General features: G+C 45.7%; 1 protein-coding gene across 2 annotated transcripts in view; it reads right to left on the bottom strand.

The window, feature by feature from the left end:
* Positions 1 to 13,301, bottom strand: part of LOC124132935 (multidrug resistance-associated protein 1-like) — an 85,360-nt gene that overhangs the window by 23,687 nt on the left and 48,372 nt on the right. For both annotated transcript variants that reach the window (XM_048398474.1, XM_048398475.1), the window contains exons 9-19: positions 12,643 to 12,780; positions 10,635 to 10,940; positions 9,734 to 9,914; positions 8,175 to 8,495; positions 6,639 to 6,776; positions 5,830 to 5,976; positions 4,075 to 4,159; positions 3,640 to 3,706; positions 3,004 to 3,130; positions 1,928 to 2,104; positions 588 to 755 (exon numbers count right to left, since the gene is read on the bottom strand). In XM_048398474.1, coding sequence (XP_048254431.1) covers positions 588 to 755; positions 1,928 to 2,104; positions 3,004 to 3,130; positions 3,640 to 3,706; positions 4,075 to 4,159; positions 5,830 to 5,976; positions 6,639 to 6,776; positions 8,175 to 8,495; positions 9,734 to 9,914; positions 10,635 to 10,940; positions 12,643 to 12,780 — 1,855 coding nt within the window. The remainder of the gene's footprint in view (positions 1 to 587; positions 756 to 1,927; positions 2,105 to 3,003; positions 3,131 to 3,639; positions 3,707 to 4,074; positions 4,160 to 5,829; positions 5,977 to 6,638; positions 6,777 to 8,174; positions 8,496 to 9,733; positions 9,915 to 10,634; positions 10,941 to 12,642; positions 12,781 to 13,301) is intronic.

The following is a 13,301-nucleotide window of genomic DNA, read 5'->3' as shown; positions in this document are numbered from 1 at the left end:
CAGTCAGCAATATTCAAACTATGTAACGCCAACCCGATATAAGGGGAATATGAACCCGCGGAACCTGAAATTGAAAGCGGAGCCAACGACCCCCATGATCGTGAGTGAGTGAGTTGGGTTTAACGCCGCTTTTAACAATATTTCAGTTATATCACGGCGTGTCAGCTTAATGTGGGAGGAAAGCCCGAAGTGATGCAGGTCTCAGACGTTTACTACTTCGGTGAAACCCACGAGCACGGGTATGGTGCTGACAAACCTAGAAACATAATCGGGACGAACCGGGATTCGAACCCACAATCATAGGTTTCTGGCGCGTCCAAAGGAGGCAACTCTGCACAGCGAATCGCGGCGCCTTAGGCGACTGGGCCACCTGTGCCCCCTCCACGTGATCGCGTTACGGTGACGTTTTATCAGCCAAGTCACCAAGCCTGATCCACGCAACCGGGGTACGATAACAAGAAATCAGCCAAGTGACCGGGTCTGTCGAGGTGATCTTCCACAGTTGGCGCTAACACGACCAGCACTTGCGACTTGGAACATAGCCTTCCCTGAAATAGATTTGATAAACTTCTTGTTGTGCTACGTACCTTTCCCTGGAGTAAGCCATTTGGGCCAACGACGTTCTTGAAGATGTGTTTTCCCACGTGACTGTCCACGGCGCTCAGAGGGTCATCGAATAGGTAGATGTCCGAGTTACTGTAGACCGCACGTGCAAGACTCACGCGCTGCTTCTGACCTCCGCTCAAATTGATACCCTGAAGGTCAAGGTCACCGATACATATTTAGAAAACGTTGCTTTATGCTGTTGCAAAAAATATTCGAACAATAATTTCTAAAATAAATTATGCCATTGTACAATCAGGTTTACCACTTTGGTGAAACCCTCAAGAACGGGTATGGTGCTGACAAACCTGGAAACATTATCATGGTGAACTCGTTTTCGATCCCACAATCATAGGATTCTGGCGTGCCCAAGGGACGCAACTCGAGGAGACTCAGATGACTTGGCCACCCTTGCCCCCGTCGGTTTCAGAGTCTTTGTCTGGAAAAATATACCTCTGATCGTCACTTTCTGTATTTCTAATCATGTTTCCTTCTCGTCATCAAGGGGGCAGGGGTGGCCCAGTCGTCTAAGGCGCCGTGATTCGCTGTGCAGAGTTGCGTCCCTTGGGCACGCCAGAAACCTATGATTGTGGGGTCGAATCCCGGTTCGCCCCGATTATGTTTCTAGGTTTGTCAGCACCATACCCGTGCTCGTGGGTTTCACCGAAGTGGTAAATGTCTGAGACCTGCATCACTTCGGGCTTTCCTCCCACATTAAGCTGACACGCCGTGATATAACTGGGATATTGTTAAAAGCGGCGCTGAACCCAACTCACTCACTCACTCTCGTCATCGAATTGTCTCGTCTACTTTACAGCAATTTCAACTCCGCTTATGGGTTCCAAACATAGGTAGCAACTCATTCGACGAGTCCAAATCATTATACCAATATTTAATTATTTTCGTTTTTATTTTTCTTATCATTAAATGTTTTATCTATTGTCATCATTTATCATATGTTTTATTGTAGAATTATAACGGGTTGCTATATGTTCTGTGAAGTTTCTTGATGAATATCACTGCCCACAATTTCAATCTAACTATGTTATTGGTAAGTATTAACATCCCTTGAGAGTTATACAACCACATCATGATGTCATCTCAACTAGTAAGATCCCCATTTCCGGATGAACAGTTCAAGTTTTCAAATTGGAGTGAGTGAGTATGGTTTTCCGCCGCTTTTAGCAATTTTCCAGCAATATCCCGGTGGGGGACACCAGAAATTGGCTTCACATTGTACCCATGTCGGGAATCGAACCCAGGTCTTTGGCGTTTTCAAATTGGAAAGGGCCCGGTTCAACAGGCTATCACAGTATGTCTTTACCTTTTCTCCAATTTCGGTCTCGTCCCCAGCAGCCAATATAGCTAGATCCGGTTGTAGTGCGCATGCCTCAATCACTGCCTGGTACTTCTGTTCACGGAATCTTTTGCCGAAGAGAATGTTGTCTTTGAGAGTGGCGTTTTGGATCCAAGCTTGCTGAGGAACGTAGGCCGTTGATGCCTGCGAAAATGTGAGTTAGTGATTGACTGAATAAATAAAAATGGTTGTTTAAAGGTATTTGATATGCCATTGCACTGTTTCGTTATCACACTAGCAGTGTTTCGTCATCTCACAGATGTGTTTCGTTACCACTCTAGCGGTGTTACGTTATCTCACCAGAACTGTTTCGTTATCACACTAGCAGTGTTTCGTTGTCTCACAGCACTGTTTCGTTACCACAAAGCAGTGTTTCGTTATCTCACCAGCACTGTTTCGTTACCACAAAGCAGTGTTTCGTTATCTCACAGCACTGTTTCGTTGCCACAAAGCAGTGTTTCGTTATCTCACCAGCACTGTTTCGTTTCCACAAAGCAGTGTTTCGTTATCTCACAGCACTGTTTCGTTTCCACAAAGCAGTGTTTCGTTATCTCACCAGCACTGTTTCGTTTCCACAAAGCAGTGTTTCGTTATCTCACCAGAACTGTTTCGTTAACACACTAGCAGTGTTTCGTTATCTCACAGCTGTGTTTCGTTCTCACCAGCACTTTTTGTGACCACAAAGCAGTGTTTCGTTATCACTCTAGCAGTGTTTCGTTATCTCACAGCTGTGTTTCGTTATCACACTAGTAGTGTTTCGTTATCTCACAGCTGTGTTTCGTTATCACTAGCAGTGTTTCGTTATCTCACAGCTCTGTTTCGTTATCACACTATCAGTGTTTCGTTATCACACTAGCAGTGTTTCGTTATGTCACAGCTGTGTTTCGTTATACCACTAGCAGTGTTTCGTTACCACAAAGCAGTGTTTCGTTATCTCACTAGCACTGTTTGTTACTACAAAGCAGTGTTTCGTTATCTAACAGCTGTGTTTCGTTACCACAAAGCAGTGTTTCTTTTATCATAGCTGTGTTTCGTTATCTCACCTTGACAGTAACGCTGCCTGACAGTTTCTCCATCTCACCCAAGATGGCGGATAAAAATGACGATTTCCCGCAACCCACGTGACCAACAATGGCGACCAGTTTTCCTTCCGGGACACTCAGATTGATGCTTGTCAAAGAGAAGGGATACAGTTAATTCACACAAAAACACGGGACTGTGAGAGATTATTTTTAGACATCGGTTATTGTCAGTGTCGGTGGTCAAGTTTAGTTTTGTTTTGTTGTTTGTTGTTTAACGCCGCACCAAGCAGTAGTCCAGCTACATAACGGCGGCCCCTTAGGCACGCTAACAACCTGCGAAGTAAGTTAATAATGAGTGAGTGAGTGAGTTGGTTTTAACGCCTCTTTGAACAGTATTCCAGTTATATCACGGGGGGTGTCAATATACTGCAGAAAAGCCCGAAGTGATGCAGGTCTCACCGCCCTGAGCTGCAAAAGATAAGCGGAGCGAAACGGGGTTCGAACACACGTTCACTGGTTCCTGACGTGCCCAAGGGACGCAACCCTGCACAGCGTCTTGATATGAAGTACACGTACACATAACGTGACATTAATCTTTCACACCGTTCCAACAAATAGTTTTTTTTTGTGATTTGAAAAAGTCTTTGGAAAACTTACCCCCTCAAGTTGGGGGACATACTCCTGTCCCAAGTGAAAGTACCCTTCTCTACCTGTACTGCATAATCTGAAACAAACGTACATAATTATATTAGGACCCTTGCTTAACTCCAATTTTAAGAACGGTATAATGTATACGTAGCATAAACAGTATGAAGGAAATAAGCGTCATTGTTAGGGACGGGAACACAACGTCCCTTTTCTCTGGGTACTGTACAGAATCGCGTGTATCTTCTTGTGTTTGGTCGTACGAGCCGACCGGTCCTTGTTTTAGACCCTTAATGCCGAGCGCCAGACAGGGTAACAACAAGTACCATCTTTTAACGTCTTTTTGTATGACGCGGTCGGGGATCGAACCCCGGACCTTCCGCTCTCCGGGCAGACGCTCTACCACTAGACCACGGAGGCGGTCAACAACAAACAACAACAACTTACCGGCGTGTTCGTCGTACGTGACGTTGCTCCTGTCGAGGTCTTCACTGCAGAGGTACTTATTCACTCTCTTGACCGAAACGTAGGCCTACAACAGTACGTGAAGCAACATGAGTGAGTGAGTGAGTTGGGTTTAACGCCGCTTTTAACAGTATTCCAGTCATATCACGGCGTGTCAGCTTAATGTGGGAGGAAAGCCCGAAGTGATGCAGGTCTCAGACGTTTACCACTTCGGTGAAACCCACGAGCACATGTATGGTGCTGACAAACCTAGAAACATAATCGGGGCGAACCGGGATTCGAACCCACAATCTTAGGTTTCTGGCGTGCCCAAGGGACGCAACTCTGCACAGCGAATCGCGGCGCCTTAGATGACTGGGCCACCCGTGCCCCCTGAAGCAACATGATATATCTCACTGTATGTTACCAATTCCAGCGCTATCCACGAGTGAGTGAGTGAGTGAGTGACTACCCGATTCTGGACCAGATAAACCGGTGATACACAGAATCATAGGACCAATGATCGTCCGGCAACTTGGACACAGGATTAGTCAGAACACAACTTGTAATCGACAAGGGGCGGTCGGGTAGCCAAGTAGTTAAAGTCTCGGGTTCGATTCCCGACATGGGTACAATGTGTAAAGCCCATTTCTGGCGTCCCTTGTCAAGATATTACTGGAATATTGCTAAAAGCGGCGTAAAACCATACTCACTCACTGTAATCGACAAAGTCATCATTTTAGTCGGATCTTGGGATTTATTCGGCCCTTGAATCACTCTTCATTGCCCGGGTACCATAAACCACATCAACGAGATAAAAAAATGAACTTTGACGGCAGACTCATCAGCCAAAATGTCCGCTGGGCCTCTAGTCAGCCATGTTCCAGAACGGGGAAAACGTTCGACCGGATCAGAAAATGGTTGGAATGATGTTGAATGACACACACCGTCGGGTATAATGACACACACCGTCGGGTATAATGACACACACCGTCGGGTATAATGACACACACCGTCGGGTATAATGACACACACCGTCGGGTATAATGACACACACCGTCCGGTATAATGACGCACACCGTCGGGTATAATGACACACACCGTCGGGTATAATGACACACACCGTCGGGTATAATGACACACACCGTCGGGTATAATGACACACACCTTCGGGTATAATGACACACACCGTCGGGTATAATGACGCACACCGTCGGGTATAATGACACACACCGTCGGGTATAATGACACACACCGTCGGGTATAATGACACACACCGTCGGGTATAATGACACACACCGTCGGGTATATTGACGCACACCGTCGGAATATAATGACACACACCGTCGGGTATATTGATGCACACCGTCGGAATATAATGACACACACCGTCGGACTATAATGACACACACCGTCGGACTATAATGATACACACCGTCGGGTATAATGATACACAACCGAGAAACATAATCGGGATTCGAACCCACAATCATAGGTTTCTGGCGTGTCCAAGGGACGCAACTCTGATAGCGAATCGCGGCGTCTTAGAACACAATGGAGAATCGTTCAATGGACTCTGATTTCAGTAAAGATGTCTAAGGATTATGGAAAGGGTGTTGTCGCGTTTATTTACTGAGAACCTGTTCTGTCCCGAGATTCCCATTAAAGGGACGGTTCCTACATCCAACGAAAGGTTGTGCCTTATCGTGCCAAAGCAGAATGCAGGTGTGCTACTCAAGGGAGATAACTGTCTCTTACCTGAACAGTATACGACATGATGGCGGAGAGAAGATTCATGGGGACCCGGAGGATGTTGAAGAGGGAGAGGGTGACGAAGGCTTTGTTGGCGTCCAACTGGTTGTTGGGGTCGGCGAGGACGTACGTTGCGAACGTTGCTGCAACTACCTACAACACATAAAAAGGACAAGCGATAATCAAGAGTGACTATTGTTTTTCGTGGCTTTATGTCTGCGGAGGAACGTTTCGATTGAGTAAAGACAATAAGTATAAGATTCCTTTCATTTATTAAGTTTGTTTGTTTGTTTTTTAACGCCGCACTCGGCAATATTAAAGCTTTATGACGGCGGTCTGTAAATAATCGAGTCTCGACCAGACAATCCAGTGTTTTGACATCATGTCAATTGGGATCGATGACATGCATCAACCAAGTCAGCGAGCCTGACCACCCGATCCCTTTAGTCGCCTCTTACGACAAGCATAGTCGCCTTTTACGGCAAGCGTGGGTTGCTGAAGACTGATTCTACCCCGGATCTTCACGGGTCGTTCCCATGTGGGGTATGAGCCCGTCTTCGGGGTGATGAGCAACGCTTTAACAATTAGGTTAAGCAACCGCCTCTTCCAGGTATATGACGCCGGCCTGAAAACAAGGTTTTGTTTGTTTGTTGTAAATGTTTAACGCCGCTCTCAGCACTCTTCCAGCTATGACGGCGGACTGTAAATAATTGAGTCTGGACCAGACAATCCAGTGATTGACATCATGAGCATCGGTCCACGCAATTCTACCCCGGATCGTAACGTAGCTAGAAACAATGTATGTGTATCTGTACCAGGAATGGTGCGACGGTCCAGCCGAGCCCGGTGAGAATGGAGAGGTAGGAGATCTTTAATTGTGAATGAATCTCTCTCTTCCTGATCTCCTCGACCTTGCCTTTGAACGACTCCTCCCAAGCGTATAGCTTCAGCACCTGCAAAAAACAGCATCGCGGGGGGTTAATAATGTTTTACGCCACTGTCAACAATCGAGTAAGAGACAGAGATGCAAGCTAACTGACGGATGAGTGAGGTGAGGTGAGGTGAGGTGAAATTGGGTTTAACGTCGCGTCCAAGATTATTGCACTTATATAGCGACGTGCATGCACGTGTTTGCGTGGCTGCTTGTACTAGTCCGGACTGATGCCGATTTATAGTGCTAGCTCACTGAGATACCATGTCGCAGTTTAACATGAATACCCCACTCAGACACAGTATACTGACTCCGAGCCGACCAGTCCTTGTTTTAGCCCCCTAATGCCGAGCGTCAGACAGGGTAACTACAAGTACCATCTTTTAACGTCTTTTTGGTATGACGCGGCCCGGGATCGAACCCCGGACCTTCCGCTCTCCGGGCGGACGCTCTACCACAAGACCACGGAGGCGGCGACGGATGAGTGAGAAAGTCAGGAACGAGTAAGCAATTGAATCGGTGTGCCGCCCACAGCAATAGTCCAGCTATATGACGGCGGCCTGTAAATAATAAAGTCTGGACGAGACAATCCAGTGATTGACATCATGAGCACCGATCGATATGATAGGATGACACGCAATCAACCAAGTCACCGAACCCTACCACAAACAAACAAATCCGACATTGAGAATGTGACACGGGCTTTCAGCCTGAGAAGTGAGTGAGTGAGTTGGGTTTAACGCCGCTTTTAACAGTATTCCAGTTATATCACGGCATGTCAGCTTAATGTCGGAGGAAAGCCCGAAGTGATGCAAGTCTCGTACGTTTACCACTTTGGTGAAACCCACGAGCACGGGTATGGTGCTGACAAACCTAGAAACATAATCGGGGCAAACAGGGATTCGACCCCACAATCATAGGTTTCTGGCGTGCCCAAGGGACGCAACTCTGCACAGCGAATCGCGGCGCCTTAGACGACTGGACCGCTCGTGGCCCATTGAGTCTGAGGAACAAATATTACAGCAAAAGCAACAAGCTGGTGTTTGAGGTGAGGTGAAATTGGGTTTAACATCGCGTCCAAGATTATTGCACTTATGTAGCGACGTGCATGCACGTGTATGTGTGTGTGTGGCTGCTTGTACTAGTCCGGACTGATGCCGACTTTATAGTGCTAATCAACTGAGATACCATGCCGCAAACACGAATACCCCACTCAGACACAGTATACTGACTCCGAGCCGACCAGTCCTTGTTTAAGCCCTTTAATACCGAGTGCCAGACAGGGTAACAACAAGTACCATCTTTTAACGTCTCTTGGTATGACGCGGCCGGGGATCGAACCCCGGACCTTCCGGTCTCCGGGCGGACGCTCTACCACTAGACCACGGAGACGGTCAGCTAGTGTGTGTAGTTTTCGAACCTTTATTCCATTGAGGATCTCATTCAGCAGTTTGATCCGCTGATCTTTGTCCTTGAGGTTGCGGGTCTGCAGATGACGTTGTATGTTGGAGAGGTAGCCGTTGAAGGGAATCATGATGAGGAGGACGGCGAGACCGGCGAACACGGACGGTCCTATTGTGACGTACAGCAGGATGATGGACAGAATGATCTGGACAGGCACTGACCACAGCAGGAAGAGGTAGTTCATGACGTCGTTGATGCGTTGGCTGTCCACGGACATCAAGTTGACAATCTCGCCGGTAGTCGTGGTTTTCTTGGCCTCGTTGCTTAACGTCAGAGCCTGAAAAGAAAACAATCTGATCACAACAGAGCTATGTTTGATGATCAGCCATTGAGTGTGTACTTAAATGGTACGATTTACATTGTGTATTGACGTTTGATGACCAGAACTAGGTGACATATATATGTATAATTATCTGTGTGTGTGTGTGTGTGTGTGTGTGTGTGTGTGTGTGTGTGTGTGTTGGGGGGGGGGGGGGGGGGGTTCAATGATTCATGACTTGGGTATTTATATTTATTATAATTTATTACTTTGGGTATCTCATCATTAATCTTTACTAGGCGTTTCCGTTAGATTTCTTTACAATGGGTGTTCATTATAATTCCTAACTGGCGGTGTTCATAATCCATGAATTGGGACATATTTTATTGTTCATCAGGTGTGGTGTTCGTTATAATTTATTACTTGGGATGTTCATTATAATTCATTACTAGGTGTGTTCATTATAATTCAACACTTCGGGGTGTTCATTATAATTCATTACTTGGGGTGTTCATTATAATTCATTACTTGGGGTGTTCATTATAATTCATTACTTGTGGTGTTCATTATAATTCATCCCTTGGTGTGTTCATTGTAATTCATTACAGGGGGAATAAATATATCTAGGCAATAAAAATTGACACCGATCGATTTGACGGGGGGCTTCAAATGCGCTTTAAAAATGTACATGTATGTCTTTGTTGGACAGTATTTCAGTTATATCACAGCATGTCAGGGTCGTGGGGGGATGTTTTCTACTTCACTAGAGCATGGGCCTCGAGAATATCCGAGTATAGAATAGGTCTTCAGCCACCCATGCTTGCCAAAAAAGGCGACTATGCTTGTCGTAAAGGCGAATAACGGGATCGGGTGGACAGGCCTGCTGACTTGGTTGATGCATGTCATTGTATCCCAATTGCGTAGATCCGTGCTCATGGCATCAGTCACTGGATTGTCTGATCTAGACTCGATTATTTACAGACCGCCGTCATATAGCGGGAAGAGTGCGCCGTGAAACAAGAAACAAACAAACAAGCAAACAAAACATGGGTCTGTTGCTGAAAAACAGTCAGTGTAAGTAACGCGTTTCTGGCAGTCGAACCCACAAAAAGAGGTCTCTAGCACGCCTGAGTGACACAGCACAGCGACGTCTGGGCCACCCGCAACCGCAGTATATTTTTTACTATGCTGGAAACGTAAATGGGGTACTGTGTATTATAGTCAGTGCCCGTACAGCCACGCCCTGGTCGCCTCACCTTCTTGTAAAGGGCCGCAATGAGGGTGGTCTTCATCTGCATCCCGAGGATGGCGGCCTGGTTGAGACTGGCCTGGTAGAAGATGCTCCTGAGCGTGGACAGCAGCAGCAGCCCTGTGGCCAGCACGTACCCCTTCCACTCTTCCCCGGGGGTCTTGTTGGAGATGTAGTTGATCAGCACGCTGCAGTAAGAGTGAGTGAGTGAGTGAGTGACCGAGTGAGCGAGTGAGGGAGTGAGTGAGTGAGTGAGTGACCGAGTGAGTGACAAAGTGAGTGAGTGACCGAGTGAGTGACAAAGTGAGTGAGTGACCGAGTGAGTGAGTGAGTGAGTGACCGAGTGAGTGAGACCGAGTGAGTGAGTGAGACCGAGTGACCGAGTGACCGAGTGAATGAGTGAGTGAGTGAGTGAGTGAGTGAGTGAGTGAGTGAGTAGGCATCTATTTAACATCTCTAGTTGCTGCATCTCAATTTTTAATAGACGATGTATTGATATCGGTTTGTATTCAGAAAACGCCTACATGGTCTCGTGGACAGAGCGTATGCCCAGGGAGCGGAATGTAGGGGTTCGATCCCGGGCCTTGTCATACGAAAGGGTCGGTTAAAATATGCTGTTACTCTGTCTGGCACTCGGATTGAGCTGGTTAAAACAGGCACTGGTCAGCTCGGAGTCAGTCGGCAATATGTCTGTAATAACCGCGACGTTAAACCCCATTTCACCTGACCTCATGTTGTATTTAGATATATAAGATAGCTACGCGATAAATCGCAAAGAACAATGAAGAACGAAACGCGGTTTATTTCACGATAAAACATGTTTCTATCATGACATCATTAACGCAGTGGCCGAACGATCGCATCCAAAAGTGGGAGAGATATGACAATCGGTACCACGCAACACTTACCTCATAACAAGAGGCCCCGCCATCTGTAGAAGATCAGCGACAAACTTGACGCCAAACAGCGAGAGGAGGCTGCAGCCGTATAGTCGCCATAGGACTCTTATCAGTGATGGCCGCAGCAGACCACGTGCTGGGTCGTCCTGGTCGGCCTTCTTGTCCGTCGAGTTGACCATACCCTTGACCAGTGGGCTCTCGCCATTCTGTTTGGACTTTTTGGGTGGGATAAGTGAGGTTCTTTCACTGTGCGTGTGGCCGACAGTCACCGCACCATTTGTGTAAATTATTTTTCTCTTTGCTCTCAAAAATAAACTGGAAAGGAAGGGTTTTAAGAATTAGTAGTTATGGGGTTATTTACGAGAGATGTAGGAATTTTCTCATAATTTAATATGTTTGTGTTTGTATTACCAGTGTTCTACAAATAAAAGCGACAAACCCCTAAGTTTTAACCAAAGCAGAGATGATTGTTCGATTCCGATAATAACTTGAGAATGTGTTTATGAATCATTATCAAATAAACCACTCATAATATCTTTTGGTTATAAATGTTACGACAACGATAAACTAAGTTATTGAGTTGGGATCTAGGAAACAGTTGAGTGAGTGAGTTGTGTTTAACGCCGCTTTTAACAGTATTCCAGTCATATCATGGCGTGTCAGCTTAATGTGGGAGGAAAGCCCGAAGTGATGCAGATCCTAGACGTTTACCACTTCGGTGAAACCCACGAGCACGGATATGGTGCTGACAAACCTAGAAATATAATCAGGGCGAACCGGGATTCGACCCCACAATCATAGGTTTCTGGCGTGCCCAAGGGGCGCAACTTTGCACAGCGAATTGCGGCGCCTTAGACGACTGGGCCACCCGTGCCCCCTATCTAGGAAAGGAACGACAGACATTGAACTAGGCATGTGGAGGTGAACTAATAAATTAATGTAATTCAGCATACCACATACAGAAGACGCTGTATAATCCGGCACTGCTCCGACAGGGGAATTTTCGATTAGACAGTTGTCGGTTCAGACAGTTTCATGGCCGAATTCAACCTCAATGATTCACTCAGTTCATGTGTAATTCAAATGAGGATTATCAATTGAGGATTATCAATTGAGGATTATCAATTGAGAATTATCAATGGAGGATTATCAATGGAGGATTATCAATGGAGGATTAACAATTGAGGATTATCAATTAAGGATTATCAACTGAGGATTATCAATTGAGGATTATCAATTAAGGATTATCAACTGAGGATTATCTATTGAGAATTATCCTTCTTGCTGCACAAAGCATGACACTTTCATTGGTTCATTGTAGATTAATTCCCGTTAAGCGTGGAGTGTTTACTGAAGGTTGTGTACATCTTCGCTTAAGAAAAAAATCAATTTTTTGAGCGTTTATTTTAAGGTAATCGTTGTTCTTGCGTTAATGTCGGAATACACAAAGTGGGTATGTTCAACCCACCACAAAGCTGTGTCGGAATTCGGAACAGACAGATGTCGGATTACACAGGGGGGCTGAGCTGGGACCATTTTTTTGTCTGATTAGACATGTACAGATGCCGAAATACACAGTCTACTGTACTTGATGTGTGTCAAATTAAAAATGGCACATGCAACAATTGCCGAGTAATATGCAAGGACGGCATTTACAACGCGTCTGACGTTTGTTTGTTTGTTTGTTGTTTAACACCGCACTCAGCAATATTCCTGCTACATGACGGCGGTCTGAAACATAATCGAGTCAGGACCAGACAATCCAATGATCGACATCATGAGCATCGATCCACGCACGGGGGATGCGATGACATACATCAACCAAGTCAGCGAGCCGACCATGGGTTGCTTAGGATCTATTCTTACCCGGATCTATGAATAATGATATCTGAACTTTTCATTTTTTCTTGTTATAGTATCGACATCACTACCGACACTAATGGTGTTTGTTTGAAATGATTACAATAAATATGATTTTGATATTTTATAAGTTGAGTTAAACTTTGATGAAACTTACTTTTTGGTTTTCACTTTATTTACTTCTTGAGTCCATTCTTTCTCAAAAGGTGGCACCAATGTCCGGCTCTGGTCACGTGGGTTGAGGTCCCAGAGATCGTCCTCTTCTATGCCTCGTTTGTAGCCAATGAAGACCAGCCTGGAGTGAGTGAGTGAGTTTGAACACATTAGTTACCGTCAGCTTGTGGAAGGACAGACGAAAGATGATGAGTTAGTAAGTATAGTTTTACGCCGCTTTTATCAATATTCTAGCAATATCCCGTGGGGGGGGGACACCAGGAATGAGCTTCACCCAGTGTACCCCATTGTACCGGGATTGCGGCATGACGAGAAACATCTTCACGATGCAAGGGCGTTTAGTGACTTTAAAAGTCCAGTTTCCACCCTTGCCGAACTAGGTCGGAATGTCTAGGTTGATTGTAGCGCACTAGTGGCTATTACGAGTTATGTCCCCTTATATCTCTCCTATAGACCAATCAGATTACACCTCTCATATCTCTTTCAATTGCCTCAAACAAAATGGCAGTGCCCAATCAAGACGATCTGATCGATCATGAAGATCTATATAGTCATATTATGGGTCTTGCTTCGAAAAGTGGATCAAATCACGTAAGCACCTTGATTAAAATCATGAAAAGATTTGGAAAATATCTGTTGACG

Source organism: Haliotis rufescens, unplaced genomic scaffold (genome assembly GCF_023055435.1).
Source record: "Haliotis rufescens isolate VD_foot unplaced genomic scaffold, xgHalRufe1.0.p SCAF_18, whole genome shotgun sequence".
NCBI classification, from domain to species: Eukaryota; Metazoa; Mollusca; class Gastropoda; order Lepetellida; family Haliotidae; genus Haliotis; species Haliotis rufescens.
Note: the sequence above shows the minus strand (reverse complement) of the source record. Positions and strands in the feature narration are given on the sequence as shown.